We start from the raw sequence: 16,935 nt of genomic DNA, 5'->3' as shown, positions 1-16,935 counted from the left end.
CCCCCAATATACAATTTTTAAATAAAAAAGTGAATAAATATGAAGAATTCCTTGTTTCTTAATATGAATGAATAGGAAACAATTTTTAAAAGCATCCCTAAGTTCAGTTTGTGGAAGAGAAATGAAGAGAGATAACCAGACACCAGAGTTATATATTCTTCTTACTCTCAAAATAATTTTAAAACTATAAATTTTACCTACATATTCTTTTTAACTCAAAAGTTTATAGAAATGGATTATGCTAACCTGGATATTACCACCTGGACTTCTAAGCTGATTTAAAATAAAAATGTTATAGGAATGTGATAATGTTTAAGATTCTCAGCTGAGTTTTACATAGCAAAATAGATGAGATTAAGCATATAGCAAAGGTAACATAACGTGTTCAGACTTTCATTTCTACTTCTATATTTATATTTTAAGTAATGATTCTCATTCTTAGTCACATTGCTCAGGTTTGAAGATTTACCTTAAGAAGGACTGAAAAGTCAACTTCTTTGGTTTCCTTTAGGCCAAGGGGAATCAGGGGAATTGTAAATGTCTCTCTGTAAGAAAATACAACAAAACTACATGAATACATGCAACCAGGACACTACTATAAAAAGATCTACTTTATCAATGCAAACATCTTATGTAATAAGCTGAAAAGCATCTGCTGGAATAATATGCTTTCTTAAAAAAAAAAAAGCTATCTTTTACAAATTCCCTAGAAATGTGTTCCAATTCCCTAGAACAGCATTGGTGAAGGCTTTCAAGTTCCTGTGTCCAAAGTGCAATTTCAAGCTGCCTATGAGCACCCCCAGAATTAACCCAGAGGGGAGGAAATGCTTGCTTTGGGCAGCTGGACAGAGGGGCATGGCATGCAAAAAATGTCCTCAGGCATGAGGAAGAGGGGGAACAGGGCAGCTCTTCCAGTGCTGGTTCTGCACATGTGCCAGTACTTTGCCTACGCTGCTCTAAAATATGCCCAAAATATTTCCTCATATTTCACAATTAAACTATCTCTTTCTTCTCTCCCTTTGCTTTTCACATTGAAACATCTCTTCTTTGGGATATCCCCTTGTTATACTTGCAGATTGAGTACCCTAGAAGATGGCTACTATCCCAAGTTCCAAGACACTCTATGGGTCACCACCCTTAAAAATTCAGAATCTCCTTGGGCCACAGTCGGTGGTACTCTCCTGCTTCCACCTTGTTACCTATCTCCAGAGCTAGCAAATTTAGCTTTTTTATAGACCTTTAGGGGCATTAGCCTAAGAGTTCCTTTCCCTTCTTGTACTATTGTCTTAGAGAGATAGGAGAGATGTTTTATATCTACCACTTTAATTCTGAATGAACTCTCCCCAGGGACTGAGTAGGGATACAATAGGGAGAGTATGCCTCTTAATTTAGGGGAATGCTATCTCATCCTTTTCCTTCTCTTCCTGGCCAAAATGACTTTGGATTTAATTTGAATGTGCCCTTTATTTACTTCAATATGAATAAGCTGATTCCTCTAGTGGAATGTAAGCTTTCTGAGAGTGCGGACTCTCCCAGTCTTACATTTATTCCCAAACACTTGGCACACAAAGTAGGTGCCTGATAAATGCTTCTTAATTGTTTGAAAGTATCCATAAAGACAAGCTCACTGGGTTAATGAATGACAGTTAATTGGATTCAGAACTAGTTGAATGACTGAACCCAAAGAGTAGTATATATGAGTGTTAAGTCAACATGGAAGTTTTCTCTAGTAAAATATTATGGGTTCAGTAGATTTGGCAAAGAGTTGGTGGTAGTTAGAGGGATAAAGTTGTATATATCATCTCCAGTTTCTACTTAGCACAGTGTTCTCTCACAGTAGGTGTCAAATAAGTATTTTTAATCAATTAATAAATTAAAAAGCATAGTAGTAGGATTAGTCCAATACATATTCTGACCTCCTGAGTTCTAATCCTAGTTCTGTCACTAATTTGTTGATACCTAAGGAATCACAGAATTCTAATCTGATACCTTAGTAATGGAATAAAGTTAATAAATGGCCTATCTAACAGAGATGTTATGAAAATGAAAATAAATCATTAGTGTGATCTTTCTTTTTAGGAACAGAAAATGCCTGCAATATGTTTGTATCTATTATCAGTTGCTATCATTCTCTTTATTATTTTCCTTAAGATGTTTTGGTGGATTTAGGTAGAATGCTGATGGTTTGTTAAGTGAAAACCAAATTTATCAAAATGGTTAGAAAAAGATAATAGAGATGAAAGCATTAATTTGGAAATAGGCAAAATTTTTGTAGAAATGCAAGCTATCATGGTGAATTTGCATATTTATCTTTTATCTTCTCATCCATATCTTTAAACATGACACATGTAGAATCTCTTGCAAGGGTTTGAAGGAAGATCTCAAAGGAGATGATCTGGTTCTTTGGTATTTTATGTTGCCAACAGGAGGGTCAGATATACAAATTTATTTTATTTTTGCTCAAGCTGTCTTCATAACTAAAGTGAAGAAAATTCCAATGGGAGAATATACAGAGATCTCTCTCTTCATAAGGATAAATGGAGAAAGAATTTTATTCACTAATGATTCATTTCCTGCTATTCTCTTTATTATTTCTATTCATAAAACCATAGTAGGGAAACTTTTCAGATGCTACTCAAAGGATCATAGCAAACAGTAATCCAAAGCTGACCCAAATAAAATAAAATACTGTTTTTACTTTAAACTTTGCAGAATTTTTCAAGAAATGTTTCCCATGCCTACTCCCTAAAAGGCTCACTGGTATTAAATTATTCTTCAAGATTTGTGCAAAGCTTTTTTTCCCCTCAAAAACAATGCTTTTATTATAGGTGAGCTGACATCTACAAATGAAGGTTTTGAGCTATATTTTTAAGGTCTTCTCTCACTCTACATCTTGTAGTCCTATGACCTCTAAATGGGAGATTTCTTGCCACTAGAGTTTTCAGAATGCAAAACTTGAATATTGGCCTTTTCCCCTACCCAATTACATAGCATTACATTTATTTTATTTTTCAAATCATGCATCTATAACTTTTTATTTATTTGTTTGTTTTTAAGACTAAGTCTCTTCATCTCACTTGAGTTGAAAACACAAGGGCTACTTATAAGCCTGATCCTACTGTTTTCAACATGAACCAGTCTGTCCCTCTCAGGCAACCTGGTATAGATACCCAGAGTCCACTGCAGCTCACAATGCCCAAGTTCCATAGCTAGGGTGAGACCCCTTAGTATGTAGGATTATGCCACCACACTCATTTTAGCAAAATTTCCCCATCAATATTTTTATGAGTTTTTTCTTTTTTTTTAATTGCTAGAAAGGTTTAGGTACTATATATGGCTGAAAACAGTAGCAATTATGTCCTTATGTTCAGCAAACCAATTCTCTCAATACAGTTGGTCATCCTATTTCTACTACAAAACTTCCCCAGAACATAATTATGAAGAATAACCTCTTATGCCTGAGTCATAGAAGTTCAACTCCTAACAACAGGATGAGGAGAGGTTTTTTGACACTGTCCATTGGCACAAAACTCTTCCTGTTAAAATGTGCAACATATGAACTTGGGATAAATGCCTTTTTGTTAAATACTTGATTCATTTTAGCACATACTCAACAGATTCATCTTTATTTAATTCTGGCAACCTGTTCAAACCACATCTTTCAGCGACTTATAATTAACTTATTTCTCAAAGCAACCTTTGTCATGCTTTGTGTCAACAATCCAAATATAACATCTTTTCCTTTTAACATACACTGTATACTCACGTTTGGTGCAATAACAAGTGTTGAAATAGCAACACTTTGACTTACTCTGTGTTCTGGTAAACTTCCACAGAGATGTTAAGTCCTTCTAATTCCTCCTTTAAGATCTGCAGATCTGAATTTACGTAACTAAGTTCCAAGAGGACCTGGTCTCGAACTTTGTTGTTTGTGGTTGCTCTGGGAAAAAAAAAATTAAAAAATAGGATAGGGGTTAGGGGGAATTAAACTCAGTGAATTTCCAAGATTGCACTGTGAACAGACTCTACATTGTAGGGGAGCTTTGTTGAATCCCTTAACTAGCATTCCCAGAATTTTAAAGATGTTTTAAAATGAGATGGTAGAACTCTCAGGTTTCTCAAGCAATAAACTGCCAAAAAGTACCTAGGAAAGTTATCCACTAAAGCACCTTGAAGGTTTGACCACAGTCAAATAAGAACAAATGAAACTAAATAATTTAACATATTGTAGACTGAAAGTTGATATAGTTTAGGGATTTGAGAGACAATTGCCATTATGAGGAAAGCCTAGAAATCAGCTAACAAATACTTTGCCAAACAGAGCTACAGTGACCAAGGGCACACAAATTTAAATTATAAAGTAATGTGTAAAAATCTTGCAAAGAAGAATCATAGAAGAATATGTGCCTTATTACCTCCTTAAAACAACTAAAAGGAAAAAAAATATTTTAAAAAATCTGACAACAATCTTGACTAAGCAAAGTCATCCCCAAAGCATTTAAGAATGAAACTTTAAAGGACACAACAAAGAAAGGGCTCCCTTTTTTAAAAATAACAAATTTGTTTCAGTTTCAAGGACAATGAAGTGACAACACTTGGATTCTTAATATAACAATTACAAATATGATGTGTGAATAAGTGAAAATGCCACCAAATAAGAAAAAAATAGAAAGACATGCTAGAGTAAACTAAATCTATACAAAGAAGGTCTATGCTGGGGGGATGAGATATTGTAGACACTGAAGGGTTGATTTTCAGGCTATTTTAAATAAGAAAGAATACCAAAACTCTAGGGAAAATATCTCAGACCTTACTATTATCCCCACCACACCTAGAAACTAAAAGAATAATAGTAATTTTCAATTCACATACCTACTCTCCTATCACTACAAAAATTTTATAAGAAAAATTGACAATATAATATATACAATATAATAATACAAATTATATTATAATATAATAAACCAAATTTTACAGTTGTACATTTAACTGAAAATTGTTACTGTGCTTACTGTTTGTTGATAATGAAAATAGTTTTAACTTTGTAGAACAAAACTCTCCCTTGAAAGCTCTCCCTTCCAACAAAGTATTTCACGTGAAATATTAAAATATATTGAAGATATAAAAACAGAATTAATTTTACTCAACAGTCCTCTGATTATTATCATCAAGTGAGGCAGAAAGCAGAGATATACTTGCCAAGGTATTTGTCATTGTCCTGTAAGATGCCCAGTACAGAGCCCAAATGAAAGATTCTCTATAAATGATATCTACCAGCACTATTTGCAAATTACTTTAAATTAATTGTTTCGAGCCTTCAACAGCTGTAAGAATGTCCCAAATAAGGGTAGCTAGGTGACTCAGTGGATAGAATCAGAGCTGGAAGCAGTAGGTCTTGGGTTAAATATTGGGTTAGATATTTCCTAGCTATTTGACTATGGGCAAGTCAGCTAACTCCAACTGCTTAGCCCTCACTGCTCTCCTGTCTTAGAACTGAAATTTAGTATTGATTCTAAAACAGAAGCTAAGGGTTACATTAAAAACAAAACAAAACCCTTATAATGTCTCAAAAGAATTTGGCCTCAGCATCCATAGTGTATGAAGAATATCCATTGGCCTGATTATGATATGCAGTTGGACAGACAACTTATCAGAATCTTTAAAAGATGATAAAGATCAAAGTTCTCAAATTTTTATAACCTACCCAATCAATAGAAGGAATTTGACCAAGTATCCAATCTGGGTTTATAAATTATATTCATGTGCTACTCATATACATATACATAGATATAAATATATAGGCATATAAAAGATTAAGTATGAAATAAAAATATTTTAAATAATTGTTATTTTATTTTTTACAATAAAAGAATCTAATGCTATCTAAAAAATAGTTTTTTAGCAAGAGTGATGTGATTGAATATGTTTTATTGCTTTGGAAATTCTGGTTTCACATTTTCTAATATAGTGATTTTGAAAGTCTGGTTCGATGTTCACTATATTTTGATACCTAGTTTTAATGGTTATCACAACAGGAAAACACAATTTGACTAATATATATGTTCATGGAATAAGTGAGTCATTGTTACCTTTTTTTTCCAGAACAGCTTTAATGATAGAAAGACACTAACATCTCCCCCCCTCTGCTCTGCACATTTCACTATGTTAGGAATTTCTGGGGCCTACAGTTTTAGAGGAGAAGCTGCCATTCATGTTTTTTATGTGCTCAATCTCCTGCTTGAGTGACTCCTCTGTATTTTGTAACTTTTGTTTTAACTCTTTCATTTCAGATTGTTGTTCCCTGTAATTGTCCCATAAGTATGCTGTGGCATCTCTAAGCTCTGATAGGGTCACAATATCAAATTTGGGGAAATAGTTTCTAAAAAGGTTTTTTTAATGTGAGTTGCAACTCCTAAGGAACTGCCTCCTCATATGTGCTACAGACTCCTCTGAATCTTGATCTATTCCCATTATGGATTTTGCTGTTTCTGCTAATCAATCAATGTATGTTGCAGTATACTCTGTGCTTTCTTGGGTTAGCTTATCAAATTTACCCCAAGCATTTGGATTAGAGCAGAATGATTTTATGGCTTGCAGAAGATCTTCTCTGCATTTTCTTAAGTAAGCCATACTTATAGGATTTGCAAAATCAAAATCTTCTCTTTGTTCTTCAGTGGGCCAGCTGGTCTGTCCTGGTTTTCTCAACAAACTGCCAATGCTCATGGGGGCTAAATAATTCATACAAGAGAAATTCCGAATCCTGGAAATCCAGTTCAAAAATCTTAAATGCCTGTTTCAGTTCCTTCAAAGCACCATAGGGCTCACTGAGAAATTTTGGGATTCTACGTTTGATAGAATCAAGTTCCTGGGTGGAAAACTGTAGATCTTTGAATGAACCACACCATCAGATTCAGATATCTTTGCTATGTCTCTGAGAGGTAGTATCTTTTCAGCATTAGTTTCTTCCTTAATAATTTCCTGAGCCCCTTTCTTGTTCTTTTCTTTGGGTTTCTTATCTTTCTCCTTAATATCTGTCCATAAACCCTGTATTCTTTTGCCTACTCTCATCCTTAGCCTGATCTTGCCCTTGCTTTGGTAAAAACTTCTCGCACATCTTCTTACCCATCTGCTCAAGGTTAGTGTCTATCACCAGGATCTGAGCTGCCTTTTTTGGTGTAACAAACTTAACAATATTCTTGATGTAAGAGAGAGTTTGGATTGCAGCCATGGTGAAAACGTATACTTGACTAATGACTTGTCCAGTTGTAAATGGTATAGACATTATTAAAGCTGTGGTATTTCATATGAAGCCTATAGTGTCCATGACTACAGTAGTCACTGAACTATACATGATTGTATACGCTCAATAGAAAGCAATGGCACAGAACACTAATAGTCCACAGATAATCTGCAGCAGCATCTTCTTTCTTTTTTTTCTTCACTGTTTTTCTCAGTTTGAAGGGTAAGACCTTTTCCAGGGTGCTAAGTTGTAATAGATGCTCCTCACTAGGATATTTAAGGTAGCAGAGAAATGCTGGAGTGATGACACCAGGAAATAGGTTAGAGGGAAAGCTAGGATTCTCACTTCTTCCCCCCACCCCACTTCTTGTCTCTCTCTCTCTCTCTCTCAGTTGGTTCTAATGGCTCTTCTCAATGTGGTGAGTTATCAGAAATTTCAAAAAAACTACTCTCATACTATGGCTCTTTCTGAAAGGGGTTTATTCTTAAAGAAGAGAAGTTAGAGAGGTGGGAGAAGGAAAGAAGAAATTTAGGGTCTCCTTAATCTTCTATGAGATTCAATACAGGGAAGTAAAGTTAATTTGTCTCTGAGGGGATATTGTTAATAACTGAAAAAGTTCTTCAGAGCTATGCTCCAATCTTTTCAATGTTAAGTCACTAGCCAGGAATCCAGAGCAGTTTGTCTGCTGGATCCTTCTCTAGAGTCCAAGAGAAAAAGTGACCAGTTTCAGATGCTAGCTTTCTTTCTTTTTTTTTAAACCCTTACCTTTCATCTTGGAGCCAATACTGCGTATTGGCACAAAGGCAAAAGAACAGTAAGGGCTAGGCAATGGGGGTTAAGTAACTTGCCCAGGGTCACACAGCTAGGAAGTGTCTGAGGCCAGATTTGAACCCAGGACCTCCCATCTCCAGGCCTGACTCTCAATCCACTGAGCCACCCAGCTGCCACCCAAGATGCTAGCTTTCTTAACTGCCTCCCTGACCAGATTCTTCTTTGGAATCTTCCTTCTCTCCTTAACTGCTTCCATTTCCTTGCATTTGTTTGCCAATCTCACTGATGTTGTAATCTCTTCCTCACACTAGGTAGCTCAGTGGATTGAGAGCCAGGCCTAGAGATGGGAGGTGCTGGTTTCAAATCTGATCTCAGATACTTCCTAGCTGTGTCACTCTGGGTAAGTCTCTTAACCTCCATTGCCTAGTCCTTACCACTCTCTTGCCTTGGAACCAATATACATTATTGATTCTAAAACAGAAGGTAAGGGTTTAAAATAAATAAATAAATAGTATATTAGAGATATTTCCAGAATTACAGTCGTGTGCAGATCCCAGATTCTAACATGAGCCTTCATTCCCCATGTCTGTAACCCTGAAGGCCACTAAAAGCAGACACCTCTCTCTCTCTCTCTCTCTCTCTCTCTCTCTCTCTCTCTCTCTCTCTCCCTCTCTCTCTCTCTCTAAAAGAATTATATTATTTTGTCTCTATCTATATCTTTATCTATATCTTTGATAGTTTGATTTTTATTAAAAAATTGTCATGGCCTAGTCATGAGCACTGAATATTCCTCCAGTTTTTTCTTATTTCTTGAAAGGAGCATTTTATAATTTTATCTACACAAGTCTTAAGTGTGCTTTAATAGAGTGACTTCCAGAAGCATTTTGTATTTTGTGGTTATTTTGAATGAGAGAATAATGGTACATGTGTTGAATAGGATGGATAAGTATAGATACTTTGTAATTTGCATTTCTGAGAGAAGTACCCACATTGTTCCATGAAATTATATATCCACAAAAGTATCAAAATAAGCCATTAATAAAGTAGATAATCTTTATAAAAAAAAGGCTCCCTAAAATTTCTGAATAATCATAAATGGCTAATGGTATAATGCTTTAAGGTTTGAACATCATTCCAAATAATCATCTCTTTTGTTCCTCATAGCAACCCTCTGAGGTAGATGTTATTTTAACCCAATTTTACAGATGAAGAAATAGGCTGAGGAGCATCTTACTGACTCCAAGGCCAATACTACATCCACTATGCCAATGAGCTGCTCCATGAATCTTCATCTTGTGTTCTTCCAATACTGCATGATGTCTTAAAAATCACATTTAAGCTTTCTCTCACTTTTTTATAATTATCTTTATTAAGTCACAGATGAGCTGTTGGTCTATGCTGGGAGAGATAATTTCCATTGATAACAGAATTTCCTTCTACTGAGGAGTAGAAGGAATTGAGATGGGGGGGAGAGAGAGAGAAAGAGACAGAGACAGAGAGAGACAGACAGAAAGACAGTCAGACAGAGACAGAGAGAGAGAGGCAGGCAGGTAAATTTTAAAATCAATTTAATGCTACACTGTAAAGTATACATGGATAAAACCAGAAGAACAGACCATAAAAACAAAAGACTAACATTATTAAGATTGTCTTTCCTGAACCATTTTGTTTTGTCACAATTTCTCCTTGGGATTTAAGATTTTCAATATTTCAATTAGATTACTATTAGATTACTATTTAAATGATTTAATTTTTCATTTGGATCAATAACTATAAAAGGCAGAACAATCACTATTTCAGAAAATTTATAGTGAGAGTGACTATAGCATTCATTGAAATACTGCTCACATTTAACAGCAAAGATAAGCAACAGATTATACCTCAGAAGGGGTATGCATTTTGAATTGTTTTTCCACTATCTGTAGTGGAAATGGATTTGCACCAATAATAACAAAAGTATTGCCCTTGAAAACTTGCAAAACATTTTTATACACATTAAGTTCTCACAACAACCATATGATATATCATATTATTTTTCTCATTTTATATTTGAAGAAAATAAGGTTTAGGCAAGTTAAGGAACTTAACCATTGGTCGCCCAGTTTTTAAGTATCAGAGGCAAAATTTAAATCCAAGACTTTTTGACTCCCAGTTCAGAAGTCTATCAACTATATCACTCTGCACTCAAATGATTAATATGGGTCAGAAGACACATTATTTCAAGATGAAATAAAGCAAAAGCAATTTGACTCATGTGGGAAATCAATCTCATGGCCCTAGCCTTATTTGAACTGTGCACTATCTATCTGAGCTATCATTAGGAAAAGATGAAAACTAATTTGCTTTAAGATTTTTCATAAAAAGGTAATTGATTTTTCTTTTCAATCTCCAATTTCCTCCTGAGTACATATGTGATCTTTAGAGAAATATAAGTTCAATTACATAATTTAAGAGCCAAAATGATAATGTTGCAATCCATGACAACCAAAGAAGTATTTCCAAAGATCAGGAATCCCACTGATCACTAACTATCCTAGCTAGGCCTCTTTCTAGTATGAATGGTCTTATGTAAAGGACACAAGTTTCTATTTCTTGAAAAGTCTAATTTACTTGGTCTGTCACAGAAGACAGTACAATACTACACATTATAGAAAGTTAATTTTTTTTCTAGTAATACAATTTGTAGGAAAATTTGAGTGGTTTTTAGAAATTGTTAAGAATGCAAAAAGGTAAGCTACTTATTTTCTATGAGCTATTTTTCTACTAGAGACTGTAATAAGGGACTATTTTGAATGGTAATCGATAACAAAAGATCAGGCTGTTGATCTTCTTCCTTCTTCCCTTCTCCCCTCTTCCTCCCTTCCTTCCTTCACACTCCCTTCACTCTCCTTCTTCTGTTGGTCTTTTAAATCTTCTCAGGGTGAGTTTATGATATCTCAAGTGAAATACTCTTTCTCTTCTCTATCTTAAGTAAGAGATTTATTGGGGAAGAAAGGGAAGGATAAGAAAATGAAAGGGAAGAGGATTTTGGGGTTTTCATAATACTAGGATGAGTCTTAGACTGAAGGATGGTGAAATATAGTTCAATTTGGAAAATGGCTGATAGGTCTGGAAGTTTAGTCACTATCACAACAGAGCAAATCAGAGAGAGTTGAACTTTGTCCTTCTTTCTTCTGTCTTCAAAGCCAAAGACAACCTTCAGGCTTCAATCTCCAAAAACCAAGAGACATCAGATCTCTTCTGTCTTTCCAAGCCAAAAAAGTCCACACTTCAACTGGTCTCCCTCCAACTGCTTCTCCCAGTCACATTCCAAATCAGAATGCTCCCGTTTGAAATGACAGGTCATCGGTCTCAGCCTCTCCAAGCTCCTGCTACAACCCATTCTCAATTTCTCACTTCCACAATATCCTCCCTTTCATCTTTGGAAAAAGATGCAACCAGCATCTTATATTAATGATACTTACCTTTTAGATATATATTTTTTCATATTTCTAACTATCTAACTTTTAAATATTCCTCTACCCTCCCCAAACAACAAATCCTAATCTATCTTAGCTATTCTGTCTACCTAATTCTATGCTAAGTTTGGGTATAGGAAAATGGTTTAGGAAATAGGGATTTTACATGAATATAGTTTTGAATATAATAACAAATCATGTAACAATTTTAAACAATTTCAACAATATTTTGAATATATAACTGTCTTATCTTCTAATGTCTATAAATTCAACTAAGTAAAATTTCTATTACTAACAATTGTTAACCTGAAATCATAATGTAATTAACTTTTATACTTAAGTATGTCTGTCCCTACTTACCTAAGACATTGAACAAATTTCTCTAAGCTGTTCCTATAGTTAGTTATTAGAACATTAATAAATTATTCTAATATAGTTATTGTGTTAGTACATTCGTATTCACATATGTACATATGTGGTATCTATACAGATTTACATATGTACAAATATAATCGAATGTTCTTTATTTCTGTACAAACTCATGCAGATAAGAAATTTCTTTGTCTATTTGAATTTTCCACAGAAATTTATATATCAGCATGAATTCTGTGTTTTGCGATTATACATAGGTTATATACTCACCCAGTCCATGAGATTTTCCACATTGCATTTATGTGTAGCATATGTATGTATTTATGTGATGTTAACATGTATTTCACATTATTTTTTTTCCAATTTAAACATTATTTTATTTGGTCATTTTCAAACAATAATCCTTGGAAACAAAGATCCCTTTCTTTTCCTCCCCCCCTTCCCACCATCTTTCCCCTAGCCAATGTACAATTCCACTGGGTATCACATGTGTCCTTGATTCAAACCCATTTCCATATTGTTGGTATTTGTATTAGGGTGTTCATTTAGAGTCTCTCCTCAGTCATGTCCCTTTCACCCCTGTAGTCAAGCAGTTGCTTATCTTTGGTGTTTTTACTCCCACCGTTTGTCCTTTGCTTGTGGACAGTGTTTTATTTTCTCCTGGATCCCTGCAGAATGATCAGGGACATTGTATTGACACTAATGGAGAAGTCCATTACATTCTCTTGTACCACAATGTATCAGTCTCTGTGTACAATGTTTTCCTGGTTCTGCTCCTTTTGCTCTACATCACTTCCTGGAGATTGTTCCAGTCTCCATGGAATTCCTCCACTTTATTATTCTTTTGAGCACAATAGTATTCCATCACCAACATATACCATAATTTGTTCAGCCATTCCCCAATTGAAGGGCATCCCCTCAATTTCCAATTTTTGGCCACCACAAAGAGCGCAGCTATGAATATTTTTGTACAAGTCTTTTTTCTTATTATCTCTTTGGGGTACAAACCCAGCAGTGCTATGGATCAAAGGGCAGACAGTCTTTTATTGCCCTTTGGGAATAGTTCCAAATTGCCCTCCAGAATGGTTGGATCAATTAACAACTCCACCAGCAATGAATTAATGTCCTGACTTTGCCACATCCCCTCCAGCATTCATTACTCTCCTTTGCTGTCATATTAGCCAATCTGCTAGGTGTGAGGTGATACCTCAGAGTTGTTTTGATTCGCATCTCTCTGATTATAAGAGATTTCAAGCACTTTTTCATGTGCTTATTAATAATTTTGATTTCTTTGGCTGAAAACCGCTTGTTCATGTCCCTTGCCCATTTATCAATTGGAGAATGGCTTAATTTTTTGTATAATTGATCTATCTCTTTATAAATTTGAGTAATTAGACCTTTGTCAGAGGTTTTTGTTATGAAGATTGTTTCCCAACTTGTTGCTTCCCTTCTCAATTTGGTTACATTGGTTTTGTTTGTACAAAAACTTTTTAATTTGATGTAATCAAAATTATTTTACATTTTTTGGCTCTTTCTATGTCTTGCTTGGTTTTAAAGTCTTTCCCTTCCCACAGGTCTGACATGTATATAATTCTGTGTTCAGCTAATTTACTTATAGTTTCCTTCTTTATGTTCAAGTCATTCAACCATTCTGAGTTTATCTTGGTGTAGGGTGTAAGGTGTTGATCCAACCTAATCTCTCCCACACTGTCTTCCAGTTTTCCTAGCAGTTTTTGTCAAATAGTGGGGTTTTGTCCCAGAAGCTGGATTCTTTGGGTTTGTCATATACTGTCTTACTGGGGTCACTTACCCCAAGTCTATTCCACTGATCTTCCCTTCTGTCTCTTAGCCAGTACCAAATTGTTTTGATGACCACTGCTTTATAATAGAGTTTGAGATCTGGGACTGCAAGGCCACCTTCCTTTGTATTTTTTTTTCATTATTTCCCTGAATATCCTTGACCCTTTGTTCTTCCAAATGAACTTGGTTGTTTTTTTCTAAGTCAGTAAAAAAAATTTTTTGGAAGTTCAATGGGTATAGCACTAAATAGATAAATAAGGTTGGGTAGGATGGTCATTTTTATTATATTGGCTCATCCTACCCATGAGCAGTTAATATTTTTCCAATTGCTCAAGTCTAGTTTTAGTTCCGTGGAGTGTTTTGTAGTTGTGTTCATATAGTTCCTGTGTTAGTCTCAGGAGATAGATTCCTAAGTATTTTATTTTGTCTAAGGTGATTTTGAATGGGATTTCTCTTTCTAATTCTTGCTGCTGAGCTGTGTTGGAAATATATAGAAATGCTGATGACTTATGTGGGTTTATTTTGTAACCTACAACTTTGCTAAAGTTGTTGATTATTTCGACTAGCTTTTTGGTTGATTCTCTAGGATTCTTTAAGTAGACCATCATGTCAACTGCAAAGAGCGATAACCTGGTCTCTTCCTTGCCCATTTTGATGCCTTCAATTTCTTTTTCTCCTCTAATTGCTACTGCTAGTGTTTCTAGTACAATGTTAAATAATAGAGGTGATAATGGGCATCCTTGTTTCACTCCTGATCTTATTGGGAATGCATCTAGTTTATCCCCATTGCAGATGATGTTAGTTGATGGTTTTAGATATATACTGTTTATTATTTTTAGGAAAGACCCTTCTATTCCTATGCTTTCTAGTGTTTTTAATAGGAATGGGTGTTATATTTTATCAAAGGCTTTTTCTGCATCTATTGAGATAATCATGTGATTTTTGTCTGTTTGTTTGTTGATATGGTCAATTATGTGGATGGTTTTCCTAATAATGAACCAGCCCTGCATTCCTGGTATAAATCCTACTTGGTCATAGTGAATGATCTTCCTGATCACTTGTTGGAGTCTTTTTGCTAGTATCCTATTTAAGATTTTTGCATCTATATTCATTAGGGAGATTGGTCTATAGTTTTCTTTCTCCATTTTTGACCTGCTTGCCTTTGGAATCAGTACCATGTTTGTGTCATAAAAGGAATTTGGTAGAACTCCCTCTTTGCTTATTATGTCAAATAGTTTGTATAATATTGGGGTTAACTGTTCTCTGAATGTTTGATAGAATTCACTGGTGAATCCATCAGGCCCTGGGGATTTTTTCTTAGGGAGTTCTTTGATGGCCTGTTGGATTTCTTTTTCTGATATGGGATTATTTAAGAATTCTATTTCTTCTTCTGTTAGTCTAGGCAATTTATATTTTTGGTAAATATTCATCCATATCACCTAGGTTGGTATATTTATTGCCATATAGTTGGGCAAAGTAGTTTTTAATGATTGCCTTAATTTCCTCTTCATTGGAGGTGAGGTCCCCCTTTTCATCTTTGATGCTGTTAATTTGCCTTTCTTCTTTCCTTTTTTTAATTAGATTGACCAGTACTTTGTCTATTTTGTCTGTTTTTTTCAAAGTACCAGCTGCTAGTCTTGTTTATTAGTTCAATAGTTCTATCACTTTAGATTTTATTAATTTCTCCCTTAATTTTTAGGATCTCTAGTTTGGTTTTCTTCTGGGGAGTTTTAATTTGTTCGCTTTCAAGTTTTTTGATTTGCATTTTCAATTCATTGATCTCTGCCCTCCCTAATTTGTTAATATATGCACTCAAGGATATGAATTTCCCTCTGATTTCTGCTTTGGCTGCATCCCATAAGGTTTGAAAGAATGTCTCACCATTGTCATTTTCCTCAATGAAATTATTAATTGTTTCTATGATTTCTTCTCTAACTAGCCAATTTTGGAGTATCATATTATTTAATTTCTAATTAATTTTTTATTTGGCTCTCCATGTACCTTTACTGATCATTATTTTTATTGCCTTATGATCTGAAAAAGTTGCATTTATTATTTCTGCTTTTCTGCATTTGTGTGCCATGTTTCTGTGCCCTAGTGTATGATCTATCTTTGTGAATGTGCCATGTAGTGCTGAGGTGTATTCCTTTTTGTCCCTATTTATTTTTCTCCATATGTCTAAATTTTTCTAAGATTTCACTCACCTCTCTTACCTCTTTCTTATTTATTTTTTAGTTTGATTTATCTAAATTTGATAATGGTTGGTTTAAGTCTCCCATTAATATGGTTTTACTGTCTATTTCCTCCTTCAGTTCTCCTAGTTTTTCCATTAGAAATTTGGGTGCTATACTATTTGGTGCATACATGTTGATTAGTGATAATTCCTCATTGTCTGTATTTCACAATCTTACATAACCTCATGATCACAAATCTAAAATTTCAAAGTCCTTCTATGTCTTTTGATGTTTATTGTAGAAACCTATGTGTCTTGGTTTCTTCATCTGTGCTACATGCCACATTTTGTCTGTCATTGCTCTTGATTGATGTCTTGTGTATTTTAATATTCTAAAACATACTGGAACAATCAGGAACATGCATGCATGTAAGGTTTTTACATGTGCATGTATGTAAGATTGAAATTTTTCATGTACATGGAAGTAAGATATGAATTCTTCATGAGTGCTTGTCAGTATTCATTAGTTGTTATTTATGTGTGTAAGGTTTACATATGATCATCTTCATGAGTGGGTGTATGCAATATGTATGAGTTCTTAGATTTATGTTAAGAATATGAATTTGAAGTTTTCTTATCTTTTGATGTTTGAGTTTTCACAAAGGGATTTATTGTTTGCTGTCTTTTAGATATATCTTGGAGATAGAATTTGGATATGATGTATTTTGTTTAGTCATGGAGTTATGTTTTCATATTAAATAACTTTGTTACTTTCTTTGTTGTGACTATTGTTGGCAGAGACTTTGTATAGATTATGTAGAGACTCTGGAGCTAATTTTTTTTAAATGCATATTTTTCTTTTTGTCTGTTTTACTAGCTATATTCCTATCCAGAGCTGTTTCATTGGCTTTAGCAGTGCTTTTCTGTTCATTTTAGCATGTGCAATGCTCTCTTACCTGTATGCCTCTCTTGCCTTCTCTGTTTTGTCTTTAATATCTTTCCATTCTGTTTTCTTTCATAGCTTTCCATTTATAGGCTTCTATTCATAAGGACTGTTACTGATTATTTTTTCTAGGGCTATTCGTGTTGCTTCTTATGACTAGGGCTTTTTTGTATCAGAT

The 16,935-nt window shown here is 34.5% G+C and overlaps 1 protein-coding gene across 2 annotated transcripts in view; it reads right to left on the bottom strand.

The window, feature by feature from the left end:
• Nucleotides 1–16,935, bottom strand: part of RHPN2 (rhophilin Rho GTPase binding protein 2) — a 113,871-nt gene that overhangs the window by 30,515 nt on the left and 66,421 nt on the right. For both annotated transcript variants that reach the window (XM_016433452.2, XM_007474775.3), the window contains 2 exons: nt 3,812–3,940; nt 470–545 (listed from right to left, as the gene is read on the bottom strand). In XM_016433452.2, the coding sequence (XP_016288938.1) occupies nt 470–545; nt 3,812–3,940 (205 nt within the window). The remainder of the gene's footprint in view (nt 1–469; nt 546–3,811; nt 3,941–16,935) is intronic.

This window comes from Monodelphis domestica, chromosome 1 (genome assembly GCF_027887165.1).
Source record: "Monodelphis domestica isolate mMonDom1 chromosome 1, mMonDom1.pri, whole genome shotgun sequence".
Taxonomy (NCBI): domain Eukaryota; kingdom Metazoa; phylum Chordata; class Mammalia; order Didelphimorphia; family Didelphidae; genus Monodelphis; species Monodelphis domestica.
Note: the sequence above shows the minus strand (reverse complement) of the source record. Positions and strands in the feature narration are given on the sequence as shown.